We start from the raw sequence: 14,707 nt of genomic DNA, 5'->3' as shown, positions 1-14,707 counted from the left end.
ATATATATATATATATATATATATATATATGCACTATACTTCTTTGACTCCTATTTTGTTAATCTTTCGGACAGATTACTTTAAAACTCCCAAGTTGGCAGAAATTCCTCTTGCATGTATGCACAAACAGCGACCTAATAAAGTAAGTACAAAACAAAAACATTACATTTGTATGTTGGCTAAAAACAAATTTCTTGGACTAAAGAGAAAACCCCAGTTTTTATGTACTTTTCACATCTGCCCATATGGAATAAATTATTAGCAAAACTCAAAAGAAGGTTAATAATTGTATATTGTAATTTTCCAATTGAAAGGACAAAAAGATGATTACACATGAAAAATGCATTTTCCATATCAGTAATAAAATGCATAAAATATTGATCTATAAGCGGAGGTTGCAGCTATAGTTTAACGTTAATTAATCCCCACCTGTTCATTATAAGGTATAGAATTCAAATCTATCATTCTAAATGCAAAAATTAAAAAAAAAAATCAAAATGATAAGACTTGCTTTTTCCTTGTTGCGTTTGTACTAAACGTGATAATGGAAGGAAACAAAATTCAAAAATAATCATAATGATCAAACTCAATCATATAAATCAGATGACCACAAAATTCAACTTTTTTATGTCTAAAATATCAACTTTTGGCCCTCAAAGCATTTTGTATATATCCTTTTTTTTTTTAACAAATTGTATTAGCATATATCCTCTTAGCTGGCCGTAATAGTTCCGTACTACTATCGAGCATAAGTACCCTTATGATACTGCAATCTAAGTACCATTAGAAATTAAAATTTCGCATTTATGAAAAGTGTTGTATAGTTTGTATTTTAATTTAAAATTTATTTTTAATTTATAATATGGAGTGAACAAAGCCGAATTGTATCTATTATTTAATTCAATGGAGAAAACAAAGTGAGACATAAACAGAAGAGAATTATACTCTTTTAAAGTGAAAGGTGGTTAGTTTATTTGTTGTTTATGTATTATTATAATATTTATGACACTAGTTTAGTCTCAAAGTGGAGCAAACGTGGAACTAAGGAAGAGTGGTGGAAGGTAAAAACCAGCATTTATGTTGCCTCACGTTTTGGGGTCAAAAGTCATCCATGCAATAATAAAATTATAAAATACGTTTCCACGTGAAAATTTTTTCAAAGGTCCTGGATGAAGTGCAATGCGCACCCCCGGACCACCAGTGTCAAGGATGTTTCCTTCTTTGACATTTCATTTCACGTGGCAACGAAGCGGTGGATTTCCTACTTTCTAACGTGCGCACACGGTTTTTTTATTTATTAATTTTTTTCCCTTAAACTATACTCTAAACATCTGTCCAGGTAATATTTTCAATGTAATATTATAATTAATGTATTAATAATAAATTTATCATTTGACCGTTTAAAAAACACTATCTAATATAGTGTTATTTGTTATTTTTAAATTTATCATATGTTATATTTTATAATAAATTTATTATCAAGTACGATAAATGATAAATTTAACATTTAATTATTTTTTGTTGATATGTTTACTTTGTCATTGCAATTTTTTCCTTTTCAAATTAAAAAAACGGACAAATTACATGATTGTCTTTGAATTATAGGCCTTATTACAAAATGTCCCCGAATTTTAATTTAGTTTTTTTCCCTTGAACTTAAGTGACTTTTGTAAAATTTCTCCCTTTATTAAATTTTTACTTCCGTTATTATTATTGGCCGTCATTCATAAAACCTTAAAGATCTTTAAGTTAAGCAAATTAAGGAGAAAGTTCAGTATAATAAAAAAAATGATAACTCCTACTGCATAATTGCACGACACTCATTATTTGAGTAATACGTGTTATTTATGTTAAAAATGTTAACATAAGAAGTTCTTCTATTAATTTTTACATTTTACATGACATTTTTCACCAATAATTTAATGGAGAGAGAAAGTTTACAAGAACTGCAGATGTTCTAGGGGAAAAAAATGTTAAAATTAAAGTTTGAAGGACATTTTATAACAAGACCTATAGTTTGGAGGCAACCGTGTAATTAGTCCTTAAATTTTAAGTTTACAACTTTTTGATTGCCATAAAAAGTAGATTTAATATTTAGAACAACATTATGCATTAGATTACAAATAAAAATAACACATCATATCATATTTTTTTAATACCAAATATATAATTAATAATAGCATTTGCATTAAAAATGGTCTAAATGATATTTAATCAATCATAATTATGTTGTGTTAATTTAAAGACTTTAAAGTGTTTTTTTTCTTCATATTTTAATGTTTTAGTTCATGAAAAGTCGTGAATATAATTGGTTAAATTTTATTTTGTAAAAAAAATTAAATAGATAATTAAAATGCACGCTTGTTCAATAAGACACATTATTATTTTTAAGTTACATTAAAATCATCTCACATTATCAATAATAAATACAATAGTCATAGTAAACTTGTATAAACGATGGTTAAACATTAAGATAAACTACACCGTTGCTTTTTAAATTATAGGCCTCGTCATAAAATATCTTTTGAACTTTAGTCTACGTTTGGAGTGAGGATATGTGTTATGGTTTGGATCATGGTTCGTAATTCGCTACAGTATTTTCTCTCACAAAAAACACACGTAAACTGAAAATGGTTCTGAATTATGATTCTGAATTCATGAACCAAACATCCTCAGTTTTAGCTTCTTTTCCTCTTAAATTTAAGTAACTCTATTAAAATTTACCCTTTTATTATTATTATTTTTAATTATGTTGTTACTGTTGGCCGCGATTTATGAAACCTCAAAAGTCCCCAGGTCAAGTAAATTAAGGAGAGAGTTAGTTATAGTTAAAAAAATGATAATTCCTACTACATAATTATAATTTCATATGACTGTATGAGGAGGAGTTAACAGAGTAATTGTTTATTAAATTATTCAAATTACACTCATTATTTATGTAATACTTGTTATTTATGTTAAAAATCATGATTTTTTGTTAACTTTTGTATTTTACATGATATTTTTTTTATTAAAAATTTAGCATATGAGAAAATTTGAAAGAACTACTAAAGTTCAAGAAAGAAAAAAAAAGCTAAAATTAAAATTGGAAGGGCCTTTTACAATAAAACTTATAATTTAATGGGCAACCGTGTAATTTGTGTTAAATTCTATTAAGTACGGTATTCTTCTATCACTCTATTAAATACGACATATTTGTTTTTCTTTTTTCCTTTATTTTTTCTTTCCTTTTTCAGACAGTCAATTATAATTATTCTTTCTTTCTATAGTCAATTTCTTCCTCCAGTCCAAAGGTAACAACGGTGGATGAGTCAATAATGCCTTTTTTTTTTTTTTTTTTTTTTTTGTTTCCCCCGCAAGAAAGTCAATAATGCAGTTTTTTTTTGTTTTTTTTTGTTTTTTTTGTTTTTCTAGAAAGTCAATAATGAAGTTTATTGCTCGCATAAGTGTGATTTTCTGCTTTTGGCTGTTTCTCTGAAATTTCCTTATCAAATATATCTTCAGATAAAAGAAAAATATCTTTAGATAAGAATAAGATATTTTTGTTACTTTTTAGACTCTTTACTGCCTTGTACACAATCGTTTAGCAAAAAGAAGAAGAAAAAAATAAAAAGAATCTTTACTATGAAATATGTTATTTTACTCTATTAGTGAGAATAATTATTTTTAATTATTAAATTAATTTTTTACCAGTTAAATTTGTACAAATCTGTATTAAAAATTTATTGTACGCTACTAAAATTATTCTTATAACATATCTAACCGTTAAAAAATTAATCTAACTGTAAGCATACAATTCTCACCGATAGAACAAAATATCATGTTCTATTGTAATAGACTCAAAAAAAAAAAAAAAATCGTCAATCCTTTTCTCAAGAAAAAAATGTGAATTTTTTCTCAACTGTGAAACACACAAAATTTTCCATTCCGTTCTATTTTTCAAAAAGTATTTTTTGTTTTCTCGAAAATTGATTTTAGAAACGGAATATTGTATTATTAATATGTATTTTTCCTTTTTTTTAAAAAAAAAGTTAATATGGTTTAGAAGCGGTTTCATTTTTTGTGAAGTAAAAAGAAAATCGCTATAAAGTTGTTATTACTTTTTGGTTTTCATTTTTTGCGCCTCTATGCTGTACATATTCTTTTTCGAAACAAAATTTAATTTCATATCTTTTTTTTTTTTATACTTAAAACAAGTTCTCTAGTAACAAACATATTTTTAGAAACGATTTAGTACCGTTCTAAAAGAATTCTCATTTTTTTTCATACTAAAAACAAAAATATTTAAAAACACTACACGAGTTCTAAACTCTTGAAATATCTTAATAAATATAGTTGTGACAATATTAGCCACTTGCATTCTTAAATTTTGTTTTTTAACATCGTTGCTTGCTAAACTTTTTTGTATGTGCCAATTGAAGTATATAAGAATAACGATAAAATTATTCAAATATTAATAACCTATTTTAACTTCTAATCCATATTTTATAAATACTCTTATTAATATAAATTCATATTCAACAATATTTTGGAGTTGTTCTCATGTCTCTAGGGAAGGCAACATGGTTGCTCATATTTTAGCTGCACATACTATGCGTTGTAACGTTGATTTGGTGGCTTCAGATGCTATCCCTAGATAAATATATATATATATATATATATATATATATATATATATATATATATATCTCCTTTTGTTAAGTCTGATTTGAGTTAATAAAATTGCACCTTTTCTTCAAAAAAATAAAAAAAATACATTAATCAGGATTTTTACATTTTACTCTTAATTAATAGCTTTTTAATTAAATAATTATACTAAAAAAATGGTATTAATAAAAAATAAAAGATAAAAATCGAGACTCACACACTCTTAAGAGTAAATTATGTAATTGTCTCTCTCTTCTTTCTTTCTGTCTTTTTTTTTAATGGGTCCAAATGATTTTAAGTAGTCCAAAAAGTACCTACAAATATGTATGTATTAACCCACAATTTATGCTTAAGCAAATTAGAAGTCCTTAACTCAAGAAGGGTCAAAACAACGAGTGAGGATAACTCAATTAGTTGTAAGTCTCTTCATCCTAATTATAAATTGAGAGTTTGAGTCACCTTAAACCCCACTTAAAAGTGATGACATTCTAAAAAAAAAAAAAAAAGGTCATAACAAACTCCTTATGGAGTGCCTTATTTGTAGATTTTATGACACTGGCATTCCATAGTTGCTCAACGGACAACTTATCTTACCCCACACAAATTCACATTGCGCACCATAATTTTCTGTTTTAATAATTTGAACTAACATATGTGTCTCTTCTCTTAATGTGAAATAATAATTTTGTTAAATAATTTTGCTAGTTTTTCTAAACGTGTAGACTTATCTTGGGATGATCTTATAACTCTCTCTCTATCTCTGTCTCTATCTCTCTCTAGTAAATCTAGAAACGTTAGCAGGAAAAGTTTGGTTCAAAAACATTGAAGGGTAAGTTGACTCTTGTTGCATCCCAAAGTCATTCTCATTAGCATTCTCATTATTACACATCTAATTTTTGGGTGTGTTTGAAACTCGTTTCAAAATATTTTTATTTTTTGTATGAAAATAGAAATGAAAATATTTTCAATTTCAAATAGAAATTTATTTTTGAAAATGCGTTTGGTAGTTTTATCAGGAGATTATTTTCAGTATAAAAAATCCATTAATGTCTCTCTCTCTTTCTCTACTCGAGAGAGGAAAAAATAGAAACAAAAAATAAAAAATGACTAAAAGTTGTTTTTCATTTCTGTCATATTTTACACTAAACTAAAAAATTGTTTTCATTTCTGTTTTTTTATCTTTAATTATACCAAACGCCGTTTCTTCTTCTGTTTTTATTTTTTATTTTTAAAAAAACGTGAAAAATAAAAATAACTTCAAACACAGCTTTTGTGTTTTGTTTTTGTTTTGTTTCTTGTTTTTTGTGGCTTTTTAACGAATCGCCATAATAATTATCAACATGAATAAATATGCGTACAAATGTATGGTAACTTTATAGTAAAACAAGTACACTTCTCAAATCTATACATATGCTTGACACACTTCACACTGTCAATCTGATTGCATTTTAACACGTCGTCCCATCAAAACCATTATTGTTCACCATATCAAATACAATACCATATTATTATTATTATTTCCATTTTTTCATCTTGGACTCAATATGAGTAGTAGCTTTCAATTCATAAGCTGACTTTGAGCTAGCTGTTTAATTTGATTAACAAACTAACAAAACCTTTTAAACCAAAAATTTAGATCACAAAAAAAAAAAAAAAAAATCGACACAAATCAATAGAAATTCAAACTCCAATCAGTCTGCGACGGCGACAATAAAGATTGTGGCAACGATGTCAAAAACAATAGGGACATCATGTCAGAAGTAAACATTACTATTGTGATCAGAACATGATGGATCTTATTGTTGCGACCCTCACAATAAGAGAATAGGCGGTAGCATTGTATGTGAAAGGCCGCGACAACATGAAAAAGAAAGATTGTGAAAGATGAAAGATAAAAAAATAATTTTTCTTTTTTTTTAATAGATAATTTCTTCTTTTATTATTATACAATTAAAATGATATTTTGCAAATGAAAACTAAAAAAATGTATATATATATATATATATATTCTTCCTATTCAAGATATGTCCCTAATTTAAAATTCCAAGTAAATATAGTATTTTCTAATAAATTTTGGTAATCTGGTATTTACCATATTTACTAGTCACTGGTCGCCGGTCGTGGCACCGAAACAAATTCTGAGTAAATATGATATTTTTAGGTAAATACAGTATTTATCAATCGCCGGTACTAAGACTTATTTACTAGTCGCCAGTGTCGGTCATCAGTCACCGGCGCTGATGTTGAAAATATTTTTTTAGTAAATATAATATTTTATGATAAATACAGAATTTATCAATAAAAATGGTATTTACTGATAAATTACAGTATTTACCTGCCGCGGGTCATCGGAGCCTGCTGCTCATGACTAGAGGGGGAATGATAGAGAAGTAAAAATGAAGTTTAGGGATATTTTTGAGCTTCATAATGTTTAAAACTTAAATTATCAAATTATTATGCTAAAATCTACCTATTTTTTAAAAAAAATATGTTATAAGTTACTATACACCTAAGAAATATTTCCCTCCTCCCTTTAAAGGTATTCCTTTTCCCTTATCAAATTGTCACCTGGCTCGGGATACGAAATGTGGGTGGGCTTAAGGTGAAGGTCCGGCCCAAAACTACCGAACGGCACGCTAAAAGAACCTAACGGCGTGAGCTGAAAATAGCGCACAGAATCCGAAGCCTGGAGCCCTAATAGTCGCAGAGAGCGCAACGGTGGCCCAGATTTGGCGGACCTTGCGAAACTAGGAACCGCTTCTTTTTTCCTTCTTTTTCTTCTCAGCAAGTCTCGGCGGTGGGAATAGAACTATCGCGAACACTCGCAAGACTCAGATCCATTTTCTTCTTCTCCTTCATCTTTTCATCTCTCTCTCTCTCTCTCTCTTCCCAAGCTGTGTTCGGAATCAGTGACGGAAACTACTAAGATTCACGAGCTACCTGAGGTAACTTTGCATAGTATTCCTTTTTTTTTAATAATAAATTTTGGCTGCCGTTTGGTTCCTGAGAAAGAGTAACAAGAAAAGGAAAGAAACTTACTGTATTTTTTATTTTTTTCAATTTCTGCTGTTATTTTTCTCCTAACCTAGGCTTAGCTGAGCTTCTAGGTCCGTTTTTTTTTCTCTGTTATTACTTGTTTTTTTTGGGTTGCTTATACTGTCATATATATATATATTTTGTTGGGTGTCTGTTAACTTCGGCCAAATTGTAATTGGATTGAGTTACATATATATACCTTTCTTCTTTTTCAATCTTATTTACATGTTTCTTTGCTGGAATTGGGTTTTGTGAATGCTTGGAATAATCGTTTATTTGGCTTTAAAATGCATAAAATATGAATTGGGTTATCTTGAGTTAGGACGATGATGAGCTTTCTTAAACTTTTTGTACCACATTGTACTCGAGTTCATGTTCCTCCTTGGATTAATTCCATGGTTTTTGTTATTATGACGTGCGATTTTCTTAATATGTGATAAAAATACATTTATATAGACATCATTGTACTTTAGCAATTTATTATCTCCAATGTACCCTATTATTTTTGCACGTGCTGAATGTAACTTGGGCTAAGGACATCTCTTAGTTTACTTTATCCTTGAGTTGAGTGGCATACTTGCTCCATCTTTGCCACGTATGCACACTTCTTGGAGTTACAACAACCTTTTCCTCTTACTTCCTTATGCTTGGTTGGGTGATGCCTGATAGTTGGTTCTAAATTCATTTGATAAAAACATATTAGTTAGCAATCTGGGTTATGAATTATTCCCGAGGTCGGTATAGTTTTTTAGTTTTTAAGATTATGTGATTTGATATGTCCATTTCTGTTTTGTTTAGGATTCCTAGATATTCATAGTAAATCTCCATTATATTGGAATTTCTCAGGGTTTCTTGAGATGCAAATCTAAGTGATCTCCCATTTAAGCATGCTGGTAAATTTTGCTTAAGTTCGTAGTTCTTTTGACTAAAATTGAATGTGGGGTGATTGTTTTTTTGTTGTTTAGAAGGTTTTTTTCCCCTAGATTTACAAATAATGATATTTAGTCCAATTCTACTTTTGCATCAAAGAATTTGCTTGAACTCAACATAATGTAGCTTTCACTTCATTGTTTTGTGTTCACATTGAGAATTTACACAAGATATATCAGCTAATTTTGATTGTGGTGCTGTCTTTTGTGTTCTGCCTTTTATTCTTTCTTAGAAATTAGGTTTTATGATCTTTTCACGTCTTGCAGGTTTGCAGTCACACATAATATAATAGCTTCTTTAGTAGTTATGATGGATTTATTGATCTTTGGAGTCTCAATTTTGGGAGGAAGTTATTAATACACAATTCATTACGTGGCTGAAAATTTATTGCTGTAAATACATTGAACCACTGAAGTCTGTTGATGTGTGTGATCTATCCCCCACACTAATTCCGAAATAACGTTACAACCCTTTGCGTTGGGATTGACCTTTTGGTCTGTTTTCTTGGACCTAAAGAATATTGGAGTAGAAGTTCCTGTACTTGTTAAGAATCTAGCCTTTTATTTGAATATGGCTGATGCTACACATATAGATATTCCTACGGAACAAGTGAACGGTCAAACCGCAAAATGCACACATCCTGAACAAAATATGTTAGAACAGGTGAAAGAAACTGAACCATCAGAACATATACATATTAGTGAAGCTCAAACTGTAGAAAATTTACGACAGGAAAGCAGCATAGCTGCAACCCACGTTTTTTGTGAACAGCTACAACCAGTTTCTGATAGTGTGGCCAAAAATTCTCTTCCTGAAGCACCAGGACAACAAAATGAGCCACTAGAACCCATTGCAGCAGTAGGCATGTGTTCTACTAATAAACACCCAGAATCATCACCTCGAAATTTGACCAATGATTCTCTTTGCAATAGCAAGGAATTGGAACTGCCTCAGAAAGACGCTGGCGCGAATGGTCAGACTGAAAAAATTTCTTTCCCAAAGGAAGCAGCCGCGGAAGTGAAACATGGATGTGGTTCTGGTAATCTATGTGCTGAACAAGCGGGGACAAAGAATGATGTAGACTCCAACTTACAAAATGAAATCAGGAAAACTGACATCACAGTATCCAGCTTTGTTTTTACTCAAAAATTGGAAATCGTTTCTGAAAAGAGGAGCTTGATTTCTGGTGGAAATTTGGCTGTGCCTTCTGAAGATGTGGTCAGACATTGTCAGACAGAAAACAGTTCATGTCCTCAACAAAGTACTTTGGGGCAGATCAAGGACTTTGATTGTGGATGTCTACTTGGTGAGACACCTAAACAAGAAGACCACCTTGGTACTGAACTTGTTCAAAATGTTCTGGTTGAAACTAGGATTGCAGCATCTAATGGTATTGTTAGCGAACATTTGGAACCTCCAGTTGGAGATGGAAGTGATAGCTATATTGATAAACAAGTAGAACAACCATCTGAAGATGTGTCCAAAAGTTCTAGTCTTGAGCAACTTGAAACTTCCTCTAAAAGTTTAGTAAATAAACCCTCCCAATTGGGACGTAAGGATAAACAGACGTCAAAATCAAGAAAGAAACAATATATGTTGAGATCTTTGGTACACAGTGATAGAGTTTTACGCTCAAGGACCCAAGAGAAACTTAAATCTCATGAATTGAGTAATACTTTGAGTAATATTGGCAATGGGGTGGAGAAGAGAATGAAGGAAAGAAAAAAGAGAAGAGGAACGAGAGTCATAGCCGACGAGTTTTCGAGAATAAGAAAACGCCTAAAATATTTTTTCAACCGAATACACTATGAGCAAAACTTGATCGATGCGTATTCTAGTGAAGGATGGAAAGGAACCAGGTGCGTATTTTCTACCTCATACTTGCTTCATGAATGTCAGAACTCTGTTACGCATTTACTTTAGTAGTTGTTGAATGGTCAGGATATTTCATTAGCACTTATATATGCTTACATGAGGATAAACTCATTTTCCACTTTATAGAGTACTTACAACAGGAAGGTAAACCATGATTCACTTTTATTAGTTTTAGTGGGCACTCACTTAAGATCAGTTTCATTCTTAACTGGCTGGTGAAATATGTGGACTAATTTTTCTTCCTGTTTATGTGAAAACAAGTAGTCTTATTCTCTCTTCTTCTCTCCCTACCTAAAATTTTTCTTCAGAATTGGATTTGTCTTTTACGGAGCTCTAAGTTCGAACAACGTTTATGTGATAATAATATTCTTGTTTTCTTCATTTTTTTTTAGTTTGTTTTTATCTTTTTCAATTTATTTCTGCTCTCTCAAATTTTTCTTTTACTATGAATCTTATGGTTTATAACGTTGCAGCCTTGAAAAACTTAAACCAGAGAAAGAGCTTCAACGTGCTAAATCTGAAATATTCCGGCGTAAGTTGAAAATAAGAGATTTATTTCAACAGCTTGACTCACTTTGTGCAGAAGGAAGATTTCCAAAATCTTTGTTCGATTCTGAAGGGCAGATTGACAGTGAGGATGTAAGAGAGTTCTTTAGTTACAAGCCATTTGTACTGATCAATGATTCTAATTATCTTCTTAATAGAGTTCTTCATCTCTTCCATTTATTTGGCTTGAGATGAGAAGCCATAATCGTCGTTTTGTTTCTATTGAAGAATAATTTGTATTTTGCATTACGTTGGGCAGATATTCTGTGCAAAATGTGGGTCCAAAGACATGTCTGCAAATAATGATATTATACTCTGTGATGGTGCTTGTGATCGTGGGTTCCACCAATTCTGTTTGGAACCACCATTGTTGAGCGAAGACAGTAATATTCAAATCCATCTACCCAACTTACTTATTACTTAGAATTTCTTGTTCCTTATTTTATCTATGTTGTCTGCAGTCCCCCCTGATGACGAGGGTTGGTTATGCCCTGGATGTGACTGCAAAGTTGATTGCTTTGATTTGCTTAATGACTCTTATGGAACAAATCTTTCAGTAACTGACAGCTGGGAGGTCAATGAGCAAAGCTCCTCTTCGTTTACCCTACTAAAGTATTTTTATTTAATCCGTTTGTTAACAGTCCTAATTCATCTGCAGAAGGTTTTTCCAGAGGCTGCTGCAGCAGCAAGAGAAGGAAAAGATCAGGATCACAACCTTGAATTTCCGTCTGATGATTCTGAGGATGATGATTACGACCCGTATGGTCCAGAAATTGTTGAGAAGGTTGAGGGAGATGAATCAAGTTCTGATGAATCTGAGTACACATCTGCTTGTGATGAACTTGAGGGTGAGGCTCCGCCTAAAGATGAACAGTATTTTGGTCTGTCGTCTGATGATTCAGAGGACAATGACTTTGATCCCGATGATCAAGATGTTGATGAAAATGCCAAGCAGGAAAGTTCAAGTTCTGATTTTACTTCCGACTCTGAGGATCTGGCCTTTACACTTGATGAAGGTCAAATTGCTGAAAAAGATGAAGTTTCATCATTGGATCCCACGAGGTCTCTTGGAAATGCTGTTATGCAAAGTTCTAAACGTGGTGGAAATAAGTCATCTATAAAGGATGAGCTTTTAGATATACTAGAGTCAGGTACCGGCCAAGATGGTTCTCCGCCTATTTCAGGAAAAAGACATGTGGAAAGGTTGGACTACAAAAGGCTGCATGATGTGAGTATCATTTTATACTACTTTTCACTCTATATATCCTTATAAATTTGTATCTTTGCTGGTTGTCCTATGCACGTCAACCGGTGACATACTATTGATGTGATAGTACTTTTCCCCTACAAGTATTTTGTTTAAAATATTAGATGAATTGATTTAGGTTCACATTACTGTGTTTCAAATACTGGTTTCCTGGTTTGTTTTCATTTTTTTAAAAGGAAAAAAAAAAACATTTAAGCGCCTTTTACCCCTACTTTTTTAGTTTGTTTATATTTTTCATTATCTTCTCTAATTTGTAAAGGAGACGTATGGACATCTCCCTTCTGATTCAAGTGATGATGAAGATTGGACTGATTATGCCGCACCAAGAAAAAGGAAGAGAACTACTGGACAAGTTTCTTCAGTGTCGCCAAATGAAAACGCTTCAATCATTAAGAATCAGACAACTACGGATGCTGCAAATAATGACCTTGAAGACAATGAATATGTACCTAGGAGAAGATCACGCCAAAATTCTGTAGTAACAGATGAAAATAATATACCAAATAAATTACTTCAAGGTTCTCCTAAATCTGGTTCTACAGGTAGAAGACGTGAATTGTCAACAAACAGGAGACTTGGTGAAGCTGTAACTCAGGTAAGTGGTCTGAGTTATTGTTCCTTGCTTTTGTAACCTAGACAAATAGTTTAGATAATTTTCAGGTGTTATTGGACGCCTGTATTATTTGGTATTTTACTTATTTTTTTTGGCTGAATATTTAGTATATTATGTGTGCATACATGTGTGTATCTTTTTTTTGGTTTTTCATCACTGATACTTAATTCTTGTGATTTGTTATTGATTTTATAAGAATTTGTATTGCAGAGACTTTATCAATCCTTCAAGGAAAATCAATATCTGGACCGAGCTACAAAAGAAAGTTTGGCTCAAGAGCTGGGACTCACTTCTTACCAGGTCATACTTTCTCATAAGAAAAAGACAATTTTAATTTCATAGGTTATTTGTTAAACTGCAATTACTTGCCTTTTCCAGGTTAGCAAATGGTTTGAAAATGCAAGGTGGAGTTACCGACATTCATCATCTAAAAAACCTGGGATAAGCGAACATGCTTCGAAGGAGAGCACACTTTCACCTCAAACAAACAAGAAACTTTTTGAAACGGAACTAAACACAAGCATTACAAATTCTACTTGCAACGGAGCTCTGAACAATGAATTACCCAGAACAGGTAACGCCATGCCAGAGAGCTGCAGCGGGGATGTGGGTGACGGCAAAGTGGAAATGCCCACTAAAGAGAGCAGTGGCCAAACGTCCACAACCCCAGGCTCTAGAAAAACGGGTAGGCCATGGAAAGTTGAGAGACCAGAAACCCCTCCTGTGGTAGACACTCACGAAACGGGTGGTAGAAAAAGGGGAAGGCACCGAGAATCTGCTTCGTGATGATTCGTAATTTTTGATCCTAAGTAGAGTGATTTTGACAGAGAGAGAGAGATAATATGTACCTGGGGTATAAGTTGCAGGTGGTAGTTCAAAAACGAACTAAATTGCTTTTATGCCATTACTCTCCTGCAACTGTAAATGTCTCCCCAGTTGTTCCTCTTTCGGGTAAGATGCTTTAAGTTGCCGCTTGCACAAAAAGGTGTATGTGGGTTTTCTGTAAATGTGGCATTCTATCTATCCCAAAATTCCTTGGTTCTTACCCCGCAAGCAAACTCGCTTCTTGGAACTTTCTTTCTTGTTCTACGCATGGCTTCATTTTTTTTCCTCTTTAAATGGGGGTGCAACTGTAACCTTAGACCGTAAGACCATAGGAATATATGGAGTGGGCTAGAAGAAGCGTTTTCTATTAACCATCTGAGCAGAGATAAAAACTTGCTGACGCGTTTGTGTACAATGACTTCAATGAGAGGAACAATTTTGTTGCCTAGTCAATGTCTTAATAGTTTTTCATTTTATAGTCCGTTGCTCAGTTTATCAGCGTATGAGTAATGTTGATACATACACTAATGCAAGCTCGAAAACACCTGTGCTTCATTCGTCTTCGTTAGTAGTAGATTCAGCTAATGTCTGGGGTTGGGTTGATTTCTCTCATTCTCATTTGCGACTGTTTTTAAGTATGTAACTTGTTATATGTGAAATGAAATTGTCTCCTGAAAAGGAAAGAGGGGGAAAAAAAAACCGGGGCTGCTTCTTCTTTTTTTTTTTTTTTTTTTTTTTTTTTTTTTTTTTTCTGAAAAAAAAAAGGGGGGAAAAAAAAACCGGGGGGGGTTTTTTTTTTTTTTTTTTTTTTTTTTTTTTTTTTTTTTTTAAGAAAGAAGAGAAATGTTAGCCTTACTTTAAAAAAAAAAAATTAGTATTTAATAAAAAATAGACTTTATTAACATGATATATTATTATTTAAATAAAAAATGAGATAATAAATTGAGAAAATGACAAAGAGTGATAGA

The 14,707-nt window shown here is 31.7% G+C and overlaps 1 protein-coding gene across 1 annotated transcript; it reads left to right on the top strand.

The window, feature by feature from the left end:
• The first annotated feature begins 7,476 nt into the window (after positions 1 to 7,476).
• Positions 7,477 to 14,163, top strand: LOC21394745 (homeobox protein HAT3.1). The gene is made up of 9 exons (XM_010100756.2): positions 7,477 to 7,592; positions 8,880 to 10,472; positions 10,962 to 11,127; positions 11,294 to 11,417; positions 11,496 to 11,608; positions 11,693 to 12,262; positions 12,561 to 12,896; positions 13,125 to 13,214; positions 13,293 to 14,163. The coding sequence occupies exons 2-9, from the start codon at positions 9,184 to 9,186 to the stop codon at positions 13,698 to 13,700; spliced, it is 3,096 nt and encodes a 1,031-aa protein (XP_010099058.1). The 5' UTR covers positions 7,477 to 7,592; positions 8,880 to 9,183; the 3' UTR covers positions 13,701 to 14,163.
• Positions 14,164 to 14,707: the final 544 nt, after the last annotated feature.

Source organism: Morus notabilis, unplaced genomic scaffold, assembly GCF_000414095.1.
Source record: "Morus notabilis unplaced genomic scaffold, ASM41409v2 Scaffold28, whole genome shotgun sequence".
Classification (NCBI taxonomy): domain Eukaryota; kingdom Viridiplantae; phylum Streptophyta; class Magnoliopsida; order Rosales; family Moraceae; genus Morus; species Morus notabilis.
The sequence above is the reverse complement of the archived record's forward strand: the minus strand, read 5'-3'. Positions and strand labels throughout refer to the sequence as shown.